Here is a 22051-nt window from a genome sequence, read left to right as displayed (position 1 = left end):
GACTTTTCAGGCGAGTCGAAGTACTCCCAAAAGTGCTATTACGCCATAAAATATAGTTCCTCTTTTAAATCCGCTTAGAAAAGCGCTACGTTTTATTTTGTACCACCAAACTCGCTCGCACAACCACTCGTCTCAAATAGGAAAAACGTTGACGTGTTTGGTCACTTCTAACTTTCTCTCTAAATGGTACCATTGAATGAATGGGGCTAAGCTAAATGCTATCGAAGCGCTCCAGCGCTTGCGTGCACGCGCACAGATGATGGAGGGATGTGTCAACAATTCTTGGTCAAGGCAATAACACATTTTAATATTGAAAATGAGTAGACTATTCCTATAATATCCGTCTCTAGCTTGAGGCCATGACAGTTATAGTTACATTAACAGGCTCCTCGCCTGGGGGAAGGTTTGTAGGTGTTGCGGTTGGCCTTGGCAGTGCCATTGATGGTCCTGCATATGTGGTAGTAAACAAAAAACATAATTGCATAAGTTATAGTGATGAAATACCAATAATTTTTTCAATATCAGTTAGAAGTGTCAGAAGGTTTAAGGTACCATGAGCTGCAGTTGTGCTTGGCTCTCCTGCATGCTTCTCTCCTTCTGATCCTTCAACAACCTCATCCTCAGGAAAGTTAATGTTCTCTCTAGACTGGCTGTTTTGCCTGAATAAACGTATTATGACGTTAAAACTTTGTTATACAAAAACAGTTTTGGAGTATTTAGTCCTTTGTGCATGGGGCAATTTTTGTAAGTGAAAAAATATGCAAAGTTCCCAGACATACCTTCCAAATATCAAGTCATGAAGCCCTGCAAGTGTGAAAGTGGTATTAGCATGTAGCACTGAACTGTTCAACATGTTTTGATGAAATGAAATAATGCATAACTTACTTGGATTATTGTTGCGGTTCCGGACCACATACATAAAGAGCAGTACAGTGGCTATCGTTGCTATGAGCATGCCCCCGATCGCTGCCCCAATCACAGCTGGGTAGGCATTGAAAGGAGGGTCCGCTGGAAGATAGCATAGCTGTTTAAGCTTCATAAAAAATGCATGATGTATCATGGCAATTGGGCAAATTAAAATGCTTTAACTTTGTATCAATCACTCAGTAAATTGCTGCATTTAAAAACAGGCAGATTTCCTAGGAACAAGCTTAAACATTCTGCCGGGTTTGAAATAGATTTAATTGTTTTAGCATCGTATCTATGTTAATAAAAACATTTTTAGAGGTGAGTTTCATAATCAGACAGAATGAGAAATGGGCACAAAGCCATGTCAGAAAAGGACAAAGGATAAGTTAACAGACAGGTCATGTAAGAGGACAGGGAAAGGGATGTGTGGGTGTGGAAGTGGTCAAGTGCTTTTGCAATTCACCTGAATGGACAATAAAACAAAAAAGAGCAGCATTAGACCAGTTAATGGTAATATCATTTTTTTTCCCAAAACAATTTACCCTTAAACATTAGCTAACAGATATTTCACTTTAGTTGTGTAATTTTAAACTTTGAATAGTTTGGACTTTCTATTCATGAATATCAGTCATGTGACCTTTTATGTCATCTGCTCTTTTTCCACCATTTTGAGTACCTACCGAGTACCAGTAGGCAACTGACAAGCATTAGCTAGCTTGCTACGATTTACGTATTTCTTATCTTTTATTGTCTATGATTCGTACGGATACGGGAAATGGCTACGAAAGACAACATTTCGCACCTTGACTGTCAAAAATATCATCGTTAGGGTGTGATCCCTAATGCGTTCTTCCAGCCGGTGTCCGCTGCTACCGAACTACCACTACGAACACTAAGAAGGCGCGACACAACATGAAACCCTGCCTAAAGCACCACCTGGATCTTTACACATAAACGCGAGCACTGAACATTGTTTGTGTAAACAGAGTTCAGTAAAAAGAAAGGTTTTGAACAACTGACCTTCGTCGTCCCGGTGTCCGCTCGCCATCTTTGCCAGACATAAAGAATCGATTTCTGTGTAGAGACCCAGGTGATACTTCGAGCAAAGTTTCATGTTGTGTCGAGCCTTCTTAGTGTTGCTCACAACATGACGTCAGCTGATATTTATGAATAGTTATTACATTTATAGTTATATGTAGGTAATAAGTCTTACTACACATTCATAACCACTGAGTTCTCACCTGGGCTCTTAATATCTGATGGGTTCCCAATGGTGCGGTGGTTTACTGCAGTAATACGGATTGCATAGGTACCAGTGGGGTCCAAATTCTTGATTTGGTAATTTCGAGCATCAGGCTCCAGATTAACCAGTTTCTCCCAGGGAGGGTCACCGCTTCTTTTTTTCGGAGGTAGGGGAAGTCGTTGACGCTCGATGAAGAACCCTGTGAGTTCACCTTCATTCTGGGGCAGCCACTCTAGATCAACATCTGTCCGTTGACGACTGTTGTAAATGATCTTACTAATGGTTACATTGGGGGGCATTGGGTACCCTAAAACAAACCAATTTATGAAGTCAGTGGGGTCATTGGGACAAATGTATTAGCTTCAAATGGAATCTCCTTATGGACTTTCAATTCTTTGCTGACACAAATGCATGACTTACTTTTCACCATCAGGGTAATCGGGATCTCTGCTCCTCCAACAGCATTGGTAGCCGAACACCAGTATTGACCACTGTCTGTCTCGCTGTCTGTTTCCCTTACTGTCAAGTTGGTCCAGGCAGCGGCTCGGTCCAATGCGTACTTCTTCGGGATGTTAAGCACATGTTGTTTCTGGTTATTGTACCAGGTGATCTCTGTGATAGGGTAGTTTTTACTCAAGATACAAGTGAGCTGGACATCACTGCCCTCATAGACAGACATCACACTGCGTTGTGTTATCAATACCGGTGCCTCTACAGAAAGAAAGATGAAGGAATTGATTTTAAATAAAGACTTAGTTGTTAAAAGGTAACAAAAAATGCAAAGCAATTCTTACCCAGCTTTAATACACACTGTTTGGCCGCCTTAGCCAATGGATGTTTTGCATAACATACAAATGCTTTGCCGCTGTAGGTAGCGCTAGATCGTAAAACCAGGATATTGGCATTCTCTTCAGATGTGCCTTGCATGTCACCTGAGCTAGAAGCCCACCACAACAAGGCCCGAGGGAATCCACCCTCCCAGGAACAGGACAGCATTAGGTACTCATTGTTTCGAGTGGCATACGCAGAACACTGTGGCTCTCCATAGGGCATCCCTGGTGCCAAAAGAATAAGTATGTGAATGGCTGTTATGTGGTTACATATAGGTTTGGATACTTGTTTACTTATGTGCACTACACTTACACGCTCTTACGCTGCAGCTCTTGATTTCATTCTGCGCAATGTGGGAGACTTGGCAGAGGAATACAGAGTTGTTCGCGGTCTCTTGGCCTTTCTGAATCTGGGTGATGTTTGTGATTCCCTCGCTCCCATTTCCAAACACATATGGGGTCCATTTTAAGGAGGCTCCTGGAATGCCACCCTCCCAGGTGCAGCGGAGGGCCAGGTCATTGTAGTTGTTGGCCGGTAGGATGGAGCAAGATGGATCGCCATCTGGAGGATCTGTGGGAACAAAACCATTGTGTAACACGGGGCAGTGAAATGGATCCTGGGTAATTTGGGCCAATTTAGGAAACTGATAGAGGCAGAGAAGCGTTCCTAAATTTGATCCAAATGAAGAGGTCGGATAAGATGTCTGGTATTGATCAGCATTTGCAGATGAAGTATCACACTTTTCGAGTTGTCATGTGCGTTCTTGTATTGTCTTGTTGGTCTACTGGTCTATTGGTGACGCTGTTAGCAGTGTTTGACAAGAAAAGTGGCAGAGCTGCAAAATACATCCATAAATAGAGGCATTTAAGGAAAAGTTATGCAAAAAACGAAAATTAACCCATAATTTGCTCACCCTCATGCCATGTATATGACTTCCTTTCTTAAAAACTTGGGTGCAAGTTATTGGATTACTTAAGGCTTGGAAGAGTCAGGATATTACTTAATGTTTGCTAAGAAGAAAGTCATTTACACACTCTAAGAAAAAGAGGTACAAAAGTTATACATCTTTCAGGTCACTGGGGCAGTACCCTTTCGAAAAGTACAACTTTGTTACTAAGAGGGGTTTATACTAGTACATCATACTGGTACCTCAAATGTGCATACTGTATGTAAATGATACATATTAGGACCTTTTGTTACGGCTTTTGAGCCTTTTCTGACAGTGTAGGGCTCTGTTCAGGTGAGTAAATTGATATAATTTTCATTTTGGCTGAACTATTCCTTTAAGGGGAGATTAAGATGTTATGACAAAGCAAGACCTCAGGCCTTTCTCGACTTGTCATAACACAAAAACAATCACACCAGCTGTATACCTTCAGCTCTTAGACCTGTCCTTCACTTCCTCCAGATGCGTGTCCACTCTGGAAGCCTGACCCGTTTGCTTATGTAACTGCATACTGTATGTGTTTGCATGTTGGTGTGCAGGGAAAGGTGAAGCAAGGCAAGAACGGTGAGAAATGTCAGAAGGAAATGTCAGAAAGCTGTAGATCTCTACCAGGATAGGTTGAAAAAACAGCAAAGGTGGCCACCAGAGTCCAGGTTTGTGGGAGCACTCACAGTAGACGGTGAGGGTGATGGTTTTCTTGGATCGGGTGTTGAGGTAAGTGTTCTGAGCCAGGCATGCATAGTGACCCGTGTGCATGCGTAGGACCCTAGTGATGGTGAACTGTGGACCTGTGAAAACCTGGGAGTTGTTGTAGAACCAAACGTATTGGCTGGGGGGATTTGAAGAAGCTTGACACAGGAGGGAAACTGTCTCTCTTTCCAGTGCTGAATAACCACGCTCGGTCACTGAGTAAGGGGTGACATCGATCTGAGGCAGGTCTGGACCAACTGGAAGAAAAACACACATTTGCAATCATTTTCTTTTGAAATTGAAATGTGTAGATCAAAAACAGACCAATACATTATACATAGCCGGAGTTTGGGGAGGCAGGGGGGCACTCCCCCCCAAATACAAATTTGTTTCTTGTCTAATCTTAATATTTAAATAGGAAGACTAACTTGAGTAACTTGAGTCTAAAATAGTTCTCATTTATTTAAATGATATTTCAAACCATGAAGTCGTACTCTTTCTCTCATAATCTCAAAGTATTGCAGTACCCCTCACAAACATGAAACTCTGCCTATAACATTATACAACACAAACTGTTCGATATTGATTTCAAGTCCCTTACATATGATGTCAAGCCAGATTCGATCACTGCGCTGTTGGTTGACCTTGTTGCTGGCGACACACCTGTACCAGCCAGTGTGGTTGCGTGTTACTTCAGTGACGTTGAACAGGTTGTTGTCATTGATCTCGGCCATCGTGGTAAGCTGCCCTTCCCGCGTCTCCTGTTCCCATACGTAATTTATAGGCCCGGTTCCATTCTCCAGGCCACAGCGCATAGTCACTACAGTGCCCTCTATTGGCGAGGAGTCACTCATCAAGATGTAAGGTTTGGTAACTGGCACTGTGGAGGTCAATACAAAATTGTATTTACTATAAAAGTTTCATGACAATCTGTACGTATTTTACAAGGTGACTAATTCATATTACTTTGTACTACCACGTTCGTACATTTGTGAACTATTTGCTTTTGCCCCTGTGAAGTTGAGGTTAGGGGTGGGGTTTCATTTTTTTTTTGTACGATTTACGTCATACGAATTCATATAATGCCAACTCGTAAAATACATACATACAAATGTCCATAAGATCAGGCTGATTATAGTGGCATGTATTGTATATTTCTTAGCAGTGCTTAAAAAAATTAAATATATTAGCTATGCCAGCATATTATAGTTCTGTCAATGATGTACAAACAATCAATAATAATAGTTTGCTTATAGATATATTTCACTATTGGGGCTTTTTCTTTCTTCTAAAAACATCAGCTATAACCAGACTTTTTGACTCATATGCTACAATAGTTATGAGCCATGCAGATCCTATCATCAGGGTTACACGGCAAAACTAAATCACCATGATCTTTCGCAGCTATGACCTAGAATAACCACCAACCTAGAACACGCAGATAGACATAGTAGTAATACAGCTTGGCTCCCTCCGCAGTATCATATAGTGCCTGGCAGGTATAAACGCCTTCTGCAGCCAGAGGAAGCTTCTCTATAGACAGAGAGGCAGTGTTGGTGATGACTGACAGATCACCCAAGTCTTTGGCTAACTTCTGCAGCTTGGGACCCTTCCCAAAGTTGTACACCAAGGCACGGATGGTGTCCGTGCCTGGTTCGGTAAAGCCCCAGATGTAGACATCAGGCAAAATGGGACCACACTCCAATATCACTCCACGTTCCACCACACCATCAGTCCTGGTCTCATGGTATACCACCTCCCCTGCGTCCAAAATGTCCACACCTGGAGACACAATGTAGGAGTACATTTATAATATGATAGTATATACATTTTTTTGCTTGCGTTTACATAACAAATATGAGTCTGAGCAAAATATAGTTAAAATGAAGCGGAGCAGATATTGCGAGTAGAAACAATTGCTGGTGTTCTTACCTTCAAGGAGAAGGGGTAGAAGTAAGACAGTCAAGCAGATATAAGGCACCCCTAAACCTCTGTGGACCATGATGCCATGACTCTCAGGTGTCCAAAACCTTGACCAAGATGTAAAAAGATGTTTTCAAATAAGTGAATAAAGTAAACATCAAATAAATGTATGACGTGCACTGTCCCCTCCGAACGTATGATCACGGCCAGACTCCACAAGTGGTATGACTGTTAATGAGAGAAACAGGCAACTGAGACTCTGTAAACTGATTTGACCTGAATAATTTATAGTTCTTCTTCTGCACCTACAGGGATACAGCAGAGTAGAGTAGATACACAAGGTTTAGGATGTCATGACGATAGCTTTGTCTCATCTATTATTGAGGGTGGCGGGATAGATGGCCGTTCTAACATTCCATCACTCACTTAGGGAGGAGACACCCGGATACATGCAGAGTCAAAATCATGATTTTTTTCCTTGTGAAAATAAACAGATGTTTCTCTTTATTAATACTAAATGCAAGTAAATACATTTATAAACGAGTACCTCCTGGATATTTTACATAATAAGACTCCCATATACTTGTGCAACTCATAGACTTGTAAAACCATGTGAAACAATAATACAGTTTTATTAAGTGCAACAAAGTGCATTTATTTTATGTTACTCTAGCTCAACTTTTTGGGTCCCTCACTGTACCTTAAGGACCTACACTCTAAAAAAACAAACGGTGCTATATAGCACCAAAACTCTTGCTTTGGATCGTAATCATAGAAGAACCGTTTTTAGTGCCATATAGCACCGGTGAAGCACCAGTGAAGCACCTGTGTAGAACCATATAGTGCTTTGTAGAACCATATGTGGTGCTATAGTGGTGCTATATGGCCCCTATATGGTTCTACACAGGTGCTTCACTGGTGCTTCACCGGTGCTATATGGCACTAAAAACTGTTCTCCTATGATTACGATCCAAAGCAACAGTTTTGGTGCTATATAGCACTTTAAAGGTACATTTAAATGTTTTGTACCTCTAACATGTAACTAATTCAAAATTGGTCCTTAAAGGTACACAATAGGTCCTTAGAGTATAATGTTGTACAACAAAATGTACATTTTAATGTTTTTTATACCCATAATGGTGCAAAAATGAACCTTTAAGTGTAACACAATGACAGAAAAGATACGGTTTTAATTTAGCAAAAATCTGCAAAGTTTTTTTTGTACAAATTCCATATGAGCCTATTATGAACATTTCAGGACCAAAATGTGTTATTTTCTTTGGATTCCGGTGTTTATTGCTTAGTTCACATGCTGAGATGCACTTTAATCACCATCAGTTTTAGGTTAGAGTTATGCTAATATGAGCGTCTGAGTCATGTTTCCATCTACACCACTAATAGTTTAGTCGAGTGGAGGAGCTCAAGTGGCTCCCTACATTCATTCATGAGTTTCTCATGTTACGTTTTTGCATGCGAAGTGGACGGACACCAGTACAAACAGTTATGGGCACAGAAGTGCACACCCATGCATGCAATCAATAATAAAATTATGATATAAGACATTATGTGACCAATGTGTACACTGTATACATAAAGTGACCACAATAAACTCTAACACTAAATAATGCATGAATGCTATTGCATTAGGTAATGGAAAATCTAACTAAGTGGGATGTTCAAGCAAATGGCATTTTATCAGAATTTTACTGATAAAATAAGAATTTGCTTTATATTTACAATAACTGGTTCCAGGGTTATTATTAGTGAATTCATCAAGTGTTTCTCTTGCAGGTCACCTAGCAAAGTAACCACAAGTAAGGTTTATACATGTTGAACATTTATAGCAGTGCCTTAAATACTGCAGTTATGATTCATAAAGCACTTATTATAAGTCTTAAAAACTACTAAAACAGAAAAACCAGTCTAAGCTGGATGATTTTAGCTGATCTCCCAGCCTGGTTTAGCTAGCACTGTTGGGGAAAGTTACTTTTAAAAGTAATGCATTACAATATTAAGTTACTCCCAAAAAAGTAACTAATTGCATTACTTAGTTACTTTTCATGGAAAGTAATGCTTACGTTACTTTTTAGTTACTTTTGCGTTACTTTTTCTTGGCTGAAGCTTGATCTCTTTCAGGCCTTGCAGGTGTTTTTATGACTGAAAAGTTCTGCATTCACAAACTGCATATTTCATCACAAAAATGTGGAGCTCTGGCCTGCCATCTCAGTTTCTGACCCAAACTGTTCCCATACAGGCGTGTACGCATAGAGTGATAATGTGACTACGTTCAGTTTAATTCAGTACAAAATATTAATGTGTACATTTAAAAAGTAATGCGTTACTTTACTCGTTACTTCAGAAAAGTAATATTATTATGTAATGCACGTTACTTGTAATGCTTTACCCCCAACGCTGTTAGCGGGTATAGCAGGCTGGTTTTAGAGGGGTTTTGGCCACTTTAAAGCTGGTCTAACCAGCTAAGCTGGGCTGGAAGTTTGTTAGCTTATTTTAGTTGGTATAAAAGGAAAGTAGATGGTTTAAGATGGTCTTCCCAACCTGGCAAAGCTGGTCAAGCTGCACTCTTAAAATGGGTGGGTTATTTTGAACCCATGCTGGGTTAATATTGGACAGAACACACAGCTGAGTTAAAATTTACCCAATGCTGGGTTATTATAACCCATTGCATACAGTAACAACAACAACAACAACAACCCAACATTGTGTAATTTTTAACTCAGCATGTGTTCTGTCCAATATTCCCCAGCATGGGATAAAAATAATCCAGCCATTTATAGTTTTCCAACCTGATCAATTAAAAAAGTTGCCAAAACCCCTTTAAAACCAGCCTGCTACACCAGGTAAACCAGCTAAAATCAGTCTGGGAAAGATTTTCAGTAGTGTACTGTACAAATAAATCATTATTTGAGCAATTAGGACAAACAAGTTCTTTGACCAGAAAAAATAAACTCTGATTTGTCATGTTGTGGTCATTTCAGATGGTATGTACAGTAATAATCGGATTATTCTTTCAGTTTAAGTTGCGTACGATCATTAAAATGCCTTCCTAACAAACAAGAAAACTGATAAATTATGCAACATCATTAAGTATAATTCCCAACATTAAAAAACAACAATAAACATTGACTTTAAGATTTATTTTTTAGTAGAAAACAAAAGAACAAACTATCATGCAATTAAGACAGTATAGTTGATCAGTATAACAACACAGTTGTGTAATATCATAATGAATTTCACAGTTCTCTGCTATATGTAATATATGTAACACTCTTTACTACTTAAAATTTGTATAAAAGTACTTTAGACCATTTTGCAAGATTGTCACAAAGCGTATAAGTAAACATTGACAAATGACCACAGAAATATACAGATCTAGATAAACATTTTACCTCTGTACAGGCAAAAAAAGTTTTACACACATACAGTATATATTTATATATTCACCTCAAAGATTCATATTAACACATTTCACAGACAGAACCAAATTCTGGGAAATAAAAGTTGCCACAGTTAAAAAAAACGCCAAATTGAAAGTAGCCAAAAGACAAAGACATGTTAAAAAAATCAAAAAGAACACATAAAAGAGTAGTGATTTATAACATAATGCAATAATATATGCATCTAATGAAGATCACTGGACACGAAAATCAAAATCTTGCAGATTTATTATGTATAAACAACCAGAAATCAGTCTGATGCTTTTAATATGTAACTATTTACAGAACAAATCCAATCATTAGAGTTAATATGCACGTAAACCAATTCCGCATTGGGATTAACAGACGGTAAAAAGGTTTAACTTTGCAGATAAACACAAAGTAAAAAAGCTGCTGTATGAATAACACAAAAAATACAGAGCAACTGAAAAGAGACAGAAAGAGTTTGTGGTTGTATTCATACATACTGTTCTTTAGGGAAGGTGTATGAGGATACAGGGCCGGGGGGTGTGGGGTAAGTGAATACGGGGGTCTGTTTGTTGTGATGAGTGTAGGGGTTTTGGGGCAGGAAGGTCAGTGGAGGTTGAATGGGTGGAGAGTGCTGCTCCAAATAATCCTCTTTGTTACACGCCAGACGATAACTCACATAGTCAGCTGTGTTCGGAAGCTCGTCGTAAAACCTCCCAGGGCTCTGTGTGAAAAAGATACAAGGTCGGAGAGAAAAAAGAGAGTATGGATGCTTTGTAAATTTTATGAGAGTGCTCAGGCACCATGACACTGATATGCCGAACACTTAAGCTATAAATTAATATATGCATATATGTTCAAAATCCAGTCCACCAATTCTGAAACACACCCTGTGACAATGATAACACCTAAATTACAATTCATTTTTTTTCAAAAAGAAATAGGTAATAGGAAGACAATTGTGGCGTGTTTATTTTACCCCGCTAAACATTTTTATCCAAGTTTAACATAAACGTGAACCGTTCATTCTGTGCATTGCAACTGGAATTTTTAATATTCAATGAAATTACAAATTGATATGTAATTGTGTTTTATTATATGATGTTAGATGGTTTTAATCGGATGCACGTGCGTTGTCGCGGTTGCGTATGGTCTGACATTAACTTCCGGTTTCTGTTTTTGTTTAATGGTCTGTCTGACTAGAGGCTAAAATGAACTCAAATACCTCATCAAAAATAACAAATGTTTTGTTTTCCTAAAGACAGGGGAAGACGGTGATCGTGAATCACCACTGTGGGAGGTTTGGCAGCTTTTTATACGCTTTTAGCTATGCAATATGAACTAAGATAATCTATTTGTTTTTTCCTTTTTTATCAGAAATCAACTACTCTAAAAGGGCTTTGTTGTTATTGATTCTTAGCGGAGTTTACCGGAAGTTACGTGTGTTCCAAGAAAGCAATTGTTTATGTTTTTACTGCTGAAACCGTCATTTTGTTTCTTAAAATACAACTTGAAAGATGAGGCATACAATATTAATTTAGTGATTATAGACCATTTTAAAAGATGTAAACAACACTTCCTGTTTCAGTTTGTGACTTAATTTCACTATATCATTATCTTTAAGATTTTTGTTTAACTTTTTGATTCAGTTCTATAGACGGTTTCAGCAGTAACAACATAAACAAGCGGCTGTCGCGGCCCGCACGTAACTTCCGGTAAACTCTGCTAATAATAAATAGCAACAAAGCACTTTAAATGTAGTTTATTTATATAACAAGCTAAAAAACAACACATAGATTACCTAGGAAACCAAAACATTTATTATTTTCGACGAGGCATTTGTTCAAGAGATCAGTTTAGCAACTAGTCAGACCATTAAAAAAACGAAACCGGAAGTAAAGTTCGGATCCAGACGTGTATCACGTGCATCCGATGAAACCGTCTATATGTTCTGTTGGTTGTATTTTATTCCAACATTTATGTAGTGTTAAAAAACTGAAACAGAAAGTGCTTCTGGACCAGTGTTGTTTACATCTTTTGAAATTGTCTATATTTTAAGTTTGATATTTGTGTCCATGTACCACAAAACCAGTCATGAAGGCATTTTTTAACTGAGATTTATACATGATATATATCTTCATGGATTATGACTTTTACTTAATATCCTAATGATTTTTGGCATAAAAGAAAATTTGATAATTTTGACCCATATAATGTATTTTTGGCTTTTGCTACAAATATACTCTTCTTGTTTTTGTGGTCCAGTCACATTATTGTTTTAGGTTTAGTAAACAGAAACCTTTTTTTTTCTAAGGTGCTTAAAGAATTAGCACTGTGTGCTTTTATATAACATTCAAGACTTATAATGCTGAAAGGCCGTCTTTATAGTGAGTCTATATATGTATGTACTGTAGACCCTATAGGCATTTTCCTTACGTAATTGTTCTTTAAGCAATAAATAAATAAATAAGAAAACAATAATAGCCTGTTTTGGTCACTTCGCCAGTAGGTGGTGCAAGCTGCTCGCTATGTCTGAGTCTTAAGTCACTGCAGGTTCCTCTCCTCAATACCTCTATTCAGGTCGAAAGCCAGACCACAATGCATTAGTGCATCTTTTCATCTGATAAAATGCTCAGAGCCCATGGTGTTTTCTGTGGGTTTACTGAGTGCTCTCTTACCTGGAAGTCATCTGCCGATTTCTTTTTAGATGAGGAAGGCTTTTTGTGGCCAGGAGAAGAACTATTCCTGCAATGACACAGAGGCAGTGATAGGGCCTTGACAAAGCACGAGGCAGTTTTGCCTATTTTGCTGTAATTCCCATATTTTCAAAATGTCAAATGCCTTTTTGGAATAACAAGGCCATATATACAGGACTTTATAGCTTAATGTCCTAAAATGAATATTTGAAAACATTAATAATTGACATTTGTGGGTTGTATGTACAGCGACGCTTTAGGTTTTACGTCTTACTGCATTTACAGTAAGATTCTGTGCCTACAACATCACTAAGAGCTAAGTGAGAAGCAGGGGGTTAACATTGTATCGCTTATCTAAAAATTTAAATCCTGTTATTATTTACTATACAGGACACAGGAGAGAGATTCTGTTAAACTTTTCATATTGTGGTCCATAAAAGAAAGTCATATGAGTTTGAAATAAGGGTAAATAGTGACAAATTTTCATTTTTGGTTCAACAATTCTGCAGAGCATTCACTTATGTGTCAGACTGGTAACCTTAACCGGCTATAACTCATTATAAGCTTAGCTGAGTCATAATTAGTTTTTTGTAGATAATGATGTGGAAGTTTATGAAGAATGGCAATTAAAACATACAACATCCACTCCCAACACATTTAAAGTGATAAAAAGCCCTTTTGTTATGTAAAAATAGTAATAAAAACAAGAATGTAAATATGACACAATGTAAAAGTACCAGTGGTACTTTGGGGGTTTGTTAAAGGGGTGGTTAAATGGTATTTTATGCATTCTGACTTATTAACACTGTTTAAGAGTTGTTTCCTCACGCTAAAGTGTCAAAAAAGCAGTTGGGCATGTTACAGAGTATTTCTGTGCCGAATGCACTTCGCCAGTGTTCATACAAGTTTCGGAAAGTTTTTTTTGATTACGGGTCCAGCTGACGTTTCAGGCGTTTCTATACGTATCACTTATTTTTATGGGCACTTCCCCCGGAAAACCCCGCCCACCTGTCAATCAGAGGGAGACGCTAGAGCTTACAAACATCTTATCACGCCACTCAGCTTTGTTTAATTTCAAAACTCAACAATGGCACGAATTAAGAAATGTGTTTTTGGATGTAAGGAGAAGAAAGCCAGCCTTTTGGAAACAATGGATATAGTTTATTATCCGGGGTAGCAGCTGAGTTTTGCGTGTGTGTTTGATGCAGTGGATTTTCCCAACTGGGTCATAACGAGTTGCATGCGTTAAGTAAGACTTCTGTCTTATGTTGGAAATAGTCGCGTGCATATTATATAAATTACACGAATATGTAGTGAATCATAAGTTAAACAGTGTTGTATAGTGTTGCATGACTCGTACTCGCTCCTCCCGCGGTAGTAACTTCTCCTTCTATATTTTTTCGTACGTTATCGGAAAAGAATCGGTAAAGCTAATCTTTCTTTTATAAATCTGATTAAACTAAAGACTCTTCAGAGATATAAAGGATGTAATACTACTCTATAGGTACTCCAGATTAACATCAGAAATGCAGAAACAGCATGTGTTATGCGAGCTTTAAAGCTATTTCATGCATTCTGACTTAACAACGCTGTTTAAGAAATTGTCAAAAAAGCAGTTGGATTTACGACAGCGTATTTCAGTGCCGAATGCACTTCGGCAGGGTTTGTACAAGTTTCGGAAAGTTTTTTCGAACATGAAAGATTCATACATAAAAATATTGCTTTATTTCTTTTATGGGCAATTTCAATGCAGAAGGTACAATGGAAGTCCTTATATGGGCACTGTAGCCTCTTATGGAAGGCTGAAATTCCACAAGGGGGCGTATTTGTTCCTCAGACGTTGCACAATAAACGTGACATCCGAATATATTCATTATAAATCGTGAATGAAAAGTGGGATTCGAACGAATGTCCGTTAGTGAACTATATTGTATACAGTATTTATATCGTAATTCGGTCAGAAACGTCAAAATTGTGAGATGAACAAATCGTTTTGGATTAAAAGGCTTGGATGTTCAATTTTCTTGGTTTTTTGGGGATTTATGAACAATTTGTTTGGACAATTTCACCGAAGCGGATAAAGGGAAGATTTTGAAGGTAAGTAAATATCCTAAATCGGCGCCACCCCGTTCAGGTTACTAACAACTAGATTACAGTTTTATGACTGCTAAAAATCATATTATGCTTTGTGTGTGCGCTTAATGGAATCCTGAAAGTCTAAGCTTTCCAACGATGTGACGCATGACCGTATATTTTGAAGATTTAATGCTTCAAAATTAAAATTACGTCATGCAGCCTCACGTTCAAGGGAGGTTTTAACCGGAATAGCGTACATACACACCAACCAACGGCTGACAAAAAAGCAACGTCACCAGAGAAGTGTGTTGTTGTTTGTGAGGGAAATTTAAGCTTGTTTAGCTTCCCAATAAACCCAAAATTATGGACACAATGGATATAGTTTGTCTATCCGTGTTGTGTGTGTGTGTTGGATTTCACTGAAATGAAGCGGTCCCAACCAGACAGTGAGTAAAACTGCATCAAATGTCTGTGTTTTGTAGCAATCATCACGTAAGGGCATATAATGTAAACGACACAAACATGTAGTGAATCATAAGTTATCCAGAGATAGTGGGATAATGTTTTGTATGTGTTGCTTGCTCGTGACACTCTCTACCCCTGGTATGGCTCCAGGAGCTTCTTTGGAAAGAATCGGTACAGCTGATGTCTTTTATAAATCTGATAAAATGAAAGACTCTTTGGATATATGAAAATGTAGTTCTACTCTATAGGTACTCAGGATTAACATGAAACTGTGTGTTATGTGAGCTTTAAAAACAAGTTATTCTTCTAAACAAGTTCTCATTCAGATGTCATTATTAATGCACTGGGTTTGAACGGATCAAAAGGAGCGTACAGTATGGTATTAGTGGCTTCGAGTACTTACGAATCATTGTCTGACCCCTTGTGCTTCTGCCGTTTGTTGACCAAATACATTGTGCCAGCTATACTGAGTATGATGCCCAGGGCGATCACCCATCCAAGGACACCCATCACCCTCTCTGCAGCACTCAGTGGCATTGGGTTTTCTGCAGGAAAAATAAACGATGGGCATCTCCTTGCTAATTCCACCATATATGCTAAATAAGACATTGACTTTTAATGCTGTATACTGAAATATTTAAATCACAGAGCAGATCTATGGCATGCCTCTCAAACCAGTTTTTCGCTACATGTTTCCGCTGTAACATCAATGATAATAGTTCCTTTGTATGCTCCAAGTCCTATTGTTTTGTCATGGTGAGAAAAAAGCAACACATCCGGCTCACATTAGCATACATGCCCCACTTTTGTATGAACTCGTACTCACAAACGAAAGGTATTCATGGGAGCTTACCCTAGGTCATTGTGTACATAAAGCAACAATGCCAATGTCAACCAATGAAAGGAGGATTTGTCGTGGGGGGAATTTAATGGCTGTAAAAGGAAATGTTAATGACATAATGGTTTCAGTAAGGATCAGACAATAACAAGCTTCAAATAAGTGACCCATAAAAAGAATGTCTGGTTTAGTTGACCCAACTATATCACAGCAAACAATTGACATTACAATATACATTTTCATTTTATCTTCACTGACTCTCACAGTACATGGTGAATATGTATTTTATTAGTTTAGAGCAGAGGATTCACAAACTTTACAAATCACAGTGTTTCTGAATAAATAAGGAATATGCAAGACCACAAAATGAACACTGTACTGAATCTGAGTATGCTTGTCTTGGCAGAATAATGAAATTTCACATTTTGAACAAAACATAAAGATTTCTTGTAATAAATTAAGCAACATTTACAAGATGACTGAACAGTTAGTGGGATAATTTGTAATTGTAAAAACATATTTTTATACACACACAGACACATATACAAAACGGTCTAACTCAACCTGTTCCTCAACGACATAAAATAAGTGACATTATTTTAGATAAAGTGATACAAAGTGGTATAGTACAATGTATTTTATATAATCTCTTAAACAACCTTAAACAACATCACACTATATAGGCCTGTCATATTTTAAATTGCAGCCACTAAAGTAAAGTTTTACATAAATCAGATTACAGGACGGTGTACACGTGCCGGTTTTAAAGCATTCCTTCCGCTGGAAAAAATAGTCCCTGACTGCGAACAACAACATGAAAGCTCAAATAAAAACAACAAACTGTTCTCAGACTTTGTCTCATTATATGTTTATGTGTTGCTAAGGGTGTTGCTAAGGGCGCAGTGATATTAAATAGAACCGTTGGGTGAAGCGGTCATAGCAGTGTTTTATCGTGAATAAAGCACACCTATTGACCAATCAGAATCAAGGATTGGAACTAACCGTTTTATAATTTTACTTAACAAAATAAGTGAAACAAATTCAACTTGTTTTTCTAAGTTATGTCAACTTATCACAGGTCAAAATATAAAATAGTAGGTTAAATTGACTTGCAAAACCAAGTTGTTTTAACTTCATGGGGCATATTTTTTTGTCAGTGTGAGCAATAGCAGGAACCTGCAGGCTCTCTTAAAACTAAATGAAACAAAATCCTAATTTCTAATTCTAATCTAATGACTTCAGTCATAAGGGGTTGTGCACACCAAAACTTTTAAACGTGGCTGAAAACGCCTGGACAAAGCCGAATGCCAGCTGTTTTTCAGCTGAGTGCCAGCTTTCTTCAGCTGAGTGCTTTGTGCGGAGCTTTTCAACCAAAGTTGAATATTTTTCAACTCTCGGCGCTAAGCGCGGAAAAAACGCATAGCGCCGGTTTTCAGCGCAAAAGAAAACCGCTAGCTGCTGGCTTATTTGAAAAACGCTGAGCTTCCATTGGAAACAATTGAAAGCATGCGCCGGCCGCGGGCGTAAAAGCGTTGGTGTGCACGCCCCCTAAGAGTTCTAGATGTGTTTAGTGTCAATACACTGTAATAAAAAGAAAATGCAGCAAAAAGTTAAACAACTTGGTTTCGCAAGTCAATTCAATCAAAAAACAAGTTAATATTATTTAACATAATTTGTTAAATTAAAGTCACATAAAATATATGTTGATTTGACATCAATGCTTCATTTAAAAAAAAAAAGTGTTTTTTTTACATTTTGTTCATTTTTCACCTGTATTTTTTGTGTGTATCTCAATAAAGAGAGTGAAAAATAATTATGGAGGCCATTAAAACTGCTAAAACAACAAAGATGGTGGTAGCCTAAGCACAACCTTTGCACAATATTGTACATCTATTGTTAACTTACATAAACTAGACTATTCAAGGTTAATTTTAGCTCATTGATTGGGTTTGTCCATATCTGAGTCATAGTTGTAACAAGTCAGGATTTGTTAGAGCAAAGTTCATTGTATAAAGCCTTTTGTGTTTCCAGGTCTGTTGTATTATGAGACATATGAATAAAGTAGCATATCACTATTCAGTTTTAACAATAAAAAACAATAAACATAAGGAATATTTTCATAGATCATGCACAAAATTGTGTCCACATTGCATGGTGTTCTTGCAGTAGAGCTTTACATGCCCCTTGGTAAATATTACAGAATATATACTTCCTAAAAACTTAACATCCATCTGAAAGGTCCATGATTGCAAAATCCTAGAGATTGTTGGAGAAATTATCACATGGCCAGTCATTGGTCAGTCAGTGTTTGTAAATCAACCCATAGTCAATCCATTTCACTTGATCCCAACATCTGCTTATAAAGGAGTGAGATGATAAGAAAGAGAGCTGGGAGGACATAAATGATGAGGACTCCTGAAGTCTTCAAATTTTACACATACCACTCTTCTTTAGAGATGACAGAACCATCTATCTGAGGAACCATGTCCACCGAGACCTCCACGTCAGATCCATAATCGTAAAAACATGTCTGCTCATTGCATCTGTTCCTCAAGCTGTCCTCAATCAATCCTGCATGGTAAGTCTTTATTCTGCTATCATGGCAGCTTTGGAAATCCTGAACGCTTCCACCTAAGATGCTGGAGTCATCAGAAAAGGTCAAACTCTGAGGGATAGTGGCTTGCGGCTCTGGGCTTCCAGATTTGTTGTAGCCATTAGCCAGGATTTGCTTCTTGGCACTGTAGTTTCCTTTAAACGTGGATCTCCGGCGATTGAAAAACACTATCAGGAGCGTAATGGCCAACATGAGCACTGTGCCGCACACGACAGCTCCACCGATGTAGATGAAGATGTCTGTTTGATTTTGCTCCTGAGATATCTCACGTGGGTAGCTAGGGGTTTCTGGGTAGGGAAAGAGATGGTGGGGAAAGGATGTGAAAGCTCAACTTAAAGAGAAGGTCATAGACCATCTCTATTTATATTGCAATATGGGATTGTTAAAGACACCATGAAATTGCTTGATGTGCAAAAAAGTTATATTTTAACAGTTTAATAGGCAGGGATTAAAGTCACAAAGCTTACATTGTGATTTCATGTTGTCTTTAAAATAGGAGGCATAAATGAAAGTAGGGGATATAGTTGGGAAATGTTTTTAATCCTGCGTGCTGTCACTTAGCCAAAGAGATCCAGCAGTGAAGCAAGCCAGTGTACCATTCCCACATGAGCATGCATGTACATGTAAACATGAAGTTTCTATAGACCACACCCTATGTTAACAGCATGCAGTGAGAAAAGTATGACTCGAGAGATATGCAAAAACAAAGCCCATGAAGTTTATTCAGAAGGTATGTGGATGACTTGCAGCCACATGCAAGCCGCTGCCCCAGCAAGCAAGTGATTTTAAAACACCTTGCAGCCAGAAAACAAAATACCACAGTGAGTGTCTCCATAGTGAAAAGTAATAAGTGGTGTTTAAGAGCCAGATTGGAAAATAGAGGACAATCTGTGTCATTTACATGCACTAAAGACATGCTTAGCAGCCGGATGCATTTGTTTAAGAAAAAAGCAGACATAACTTACCTGTGACGGTGACCTCAACGGACGCATTGCCTGTCCCAATGCTGTTGGTGGCATCACAGGCATATGTGCCTGCAATGTCATAGGTTACAGGACCTTTGAAAATCAGCACGTCGTCACGGACTTCTACTGAGCTCGGCAGAGATCCGTTCAAGCTGGAAACAAAAATGGGATTTATTTCGGTATTTCATTTGAATGTATTAACTGAATGAAATATAACTATGCACATACTATCTCCACTGAAACATAGAGATGGGTGGGTTGGCATCAGCCAAACAGGTGAGCTGAACGTTTTCTCTGTTTAAATACCAATTCCCATCAAAGCCCTCTATTATGACCTCTGGTTCATCTGTAAAGTAGGAACGAAACAATTCATAAACATTATCTGCATTATATATAATACATAATTTCTACACACTGGATAACCTTTATCAAATAAAGATGCACCGATACAAAATGTCTTTGCCGATACTGATATTTGATTACTTGGTATTACTCATATCAGTATTGAGAAAACACTAGTTACCACCAGTGGAGGAAGTTTCTTACACTGAATGTTGAGCTTTACACTGTCTGTGTGTTGCTCATCATTATATGTTGAGACGCAGGTGAGCAGCTGCTGGTGTATTTCTCGACTGGGAACCACCAAGTAATCACTGCGAACTGTGACCGTCCCATCAGGGTTGAGTATCTCCTGGGTTTTGTATTCTCCTTCTAATTTGGTTTCCCATGTGATCACACTGGGTGGCTTTCCATTGGCTGAAATGCACGTGGCGACGGTCATCTTCAGATCTTTGAATCCCACAACTATAGAGGGTGTGGTCAGACTCATCTGGATTATAGGCCGAGCTGCAAGACATGTATAAAGGTTTAAAACACTGGATTAATGCACAATTGGATTATTTATGTCGGAGGTACTGCTATGCACCCTTTGGTACCAATATGTACACCTGAGGTACTAATATGCACCCTTTGGTACCAAAGGGTTCCTCAGAGGTACTACTATGACCCATTTGGTACCAATGTGTAACTCTGAAGTACTAATATGCACCTTTTGGTACAAATATGTAAGTCTGAGTTACTAATATACACCCTTTGGTACGTACGCCTGAGGTACTACTATGCACCCTTCGGTACCAACTTGCACGCCTAAGGTACTAATATGCACCCTTTGGTACCATTATATACCCCTGAGGTACTAATATGCACCCTTTGGTACCAATATGTATGCCTAAGGTAATAATATGCATCCTATGGTACCAATATGTACCCCATGAGGTACTAATATGCACCCTTTGGTACCAATATGTATGCCTAAAGTACTAATATGCACCTTTTGGTACCAATATGTATCCCTGAGGTATTAATATGTACTCTTTGGTACCAATATGTATGCCCAAGGTACTAATATGCACCCTTTGGTACCAATATGTATGCCCAAGGTACTAATATGCACCCTTTGGTACCAATATGTATGCCTGAGGTACTAATATGTACTCTTTGGTACCAATATGTATGCCCGAGGCACTAATATGCACCCTTTGTACCAATATGTACGCCTAAGGTACTAATATGCACCCTATGGTACCATTATGTACCCCTGAGGTACTAATATGCACCCTTTGGTACCAGTATGCACGTCTGAGGTACTAATATGCACCCTTTGGTACCAGTATGCACGTCTGAGGTACTAATATGCACCCTTTGGTATCAATATGTATGCCTGAGGTACTAATATGCACCCTTTGGTACCAACATGTATGTCTGAGGTACTAATATGCACCCTTTCGTACCAACATGTACACCTGAGTTACTAATATGCACCCTTTGGTACCAATATGTACGTTTGAGGTACTAATATGCACCCTTTGGTACCAACATGCATGTCTGAGGTACTAATATGCACCCTTTGGTATCAATATGTATGCCTGAGGTACTAATATGCACCCTTTGGTACCAACATGTATGTCTGAGGTACTAATATGCACCCTTTGGTACCAACATGTACACCTGAGTTACTAATATGCACCCTTTGGTACCAATATGTACGGTTGAGGTACTAATATGCACCCTTTGGTACCAACATGCATGTCTGAGGTACTAAAATGCACCATTTGGTACCAATATGTACACCTGAGGTACTAATATGCACCATTTGGTACCAGTATGTACACCTGAGGTACTAATATGCACCATTTGGTACCAATATGTACACCTGAGGTACTAATATGCACCATTTGGTACCAATATGTACACCTGAGGTACTAATATGCACCCTTTGGTACCAGTATGCACGTCTGAGGTACTAATATGCACCCTTTGGTATCAATATGTATGCCTGAGGTACTAATATGCACCCTTTGGTACCAACATGTATGTCTGAGGTACTAATATGCACCCTTTCGTACCAACATGTACACCTGAGTTACTAATATG

General features: G+C 38.5%; 2 protein-coding genes across 4 annotated transcripts in view; both read right to left on the bottom strand.

Moving 5' to 3' along the window:
* Window positions 1-311: 311 nt before the first annotated feature.
* On the bottom strand, window positions 312-7064 carry LOC129424100 (V-set and immunoglobulin domain-containing protein 10-like 2). The gene is made up of 12 exons (XM_055180678.2): window positions 6552-7064; window positions 6048-6401; window positions 5221-5499; window positions 4601-4876; window positions 3296-3553; window positions 2947-3207; window positions 2573-2863; window positions 2151-2459; window positions 886-1008; window positions 780-804; window positions 553-659; window positions 312-447 (listed from the first exon to the last, which is right to left on the bottom strand). The coding sequence occupies exons 1-12, from the start codon at window positions 6619-6621 to the stop codon at window positions 347-349; spliced, it is 2454 nt and encodes an 817-aa protein (XP_055036653.2). The 5' UTR covers window positions 6622-7064; the 3' UTR covers window positions 312-346.
* A 2621-nt stretch (window positions 7065-9685) lies between these two features.
* nectin1a (nectin cell adhesion molecule 1a) overlaps window positions 9686-22051 on the bottom strand; it is a 28990-nt gene continuing 16624 nt past the window's right edge. The window contains exons 3-8 of one of the 3 annotated variants that reach the window (XM_055179673.2): window positions 20165-20464; window positions 19847-19964; window positions 19619-19770; window positions 15605-15746; window positions 12643-12709; window positions 9686-10688 (exon numbers count right to left, since the gene is read on the bottom strand). In XM_055179673.2, the coding sequence (XP_055035648.2) occupies window positions 10455-10688; window positions 12643-12709; window positions 15605-15746; window positions 19619-19770; window positions 19847-19964; window positions 20165-20464 (1013 nt within the window). In that variant the 3' untranslated portion in view covers window positions 9686-10454. Of the gene's footprint in view, window positions 10689-12642; window positions 12710-15604; window positions 15747-16114; window positions 18941-19618; window positions 19771-19846; window positions 19965-20164; window positions 20465-22051 lie in introns of those variants that run through there. The other 2 variants (XM_055179674.2, XM_055179672.2) reach the window with 2 other exon arrangements.

Source organism: Misgurnus anguillicaudatus, chromosome 9 (assembly GCF_027580225.2).
Source record: "Misgurnus anguillicaudatus chromosome 9, ASM2758022v2, whole genome shotgun sequence".
Taxonomy (NCBI): domain Eukaryota; kingdom Metazoa; phylum Chordata; class Actinopteri; order Cypriniformes; family Cobitidae; genus Misgurnus; species Misgurnus anguillicaudatus.
This window is presented reverse-complemented; position numbering and strand designations above follow the sequence as displayed.

Coding starts and splice junctions, on each gene's coding strand:
- LOC129424100 (XM_055180678.2), bottom strand. CDS start 6,621: ATGGTCCACAGAGGTTTAGGGGTGCCTTATATCTGCTTGACTGTCTTA. Junction 5,500..6,047: donor TGTCTATCTGCGTGTTCTAG/GTTGGTGGTTAT, acceptor TGACCTCCACAG/TGCCAGTTACCAAACCTTAC. Junction 4,877..5,220: donor AATCTGGCTTGACATCATAT/GTAAGGGACTTG, acceptor TTTTTCTTCCAG/TTGGTCCAGACCTGCCTCAG.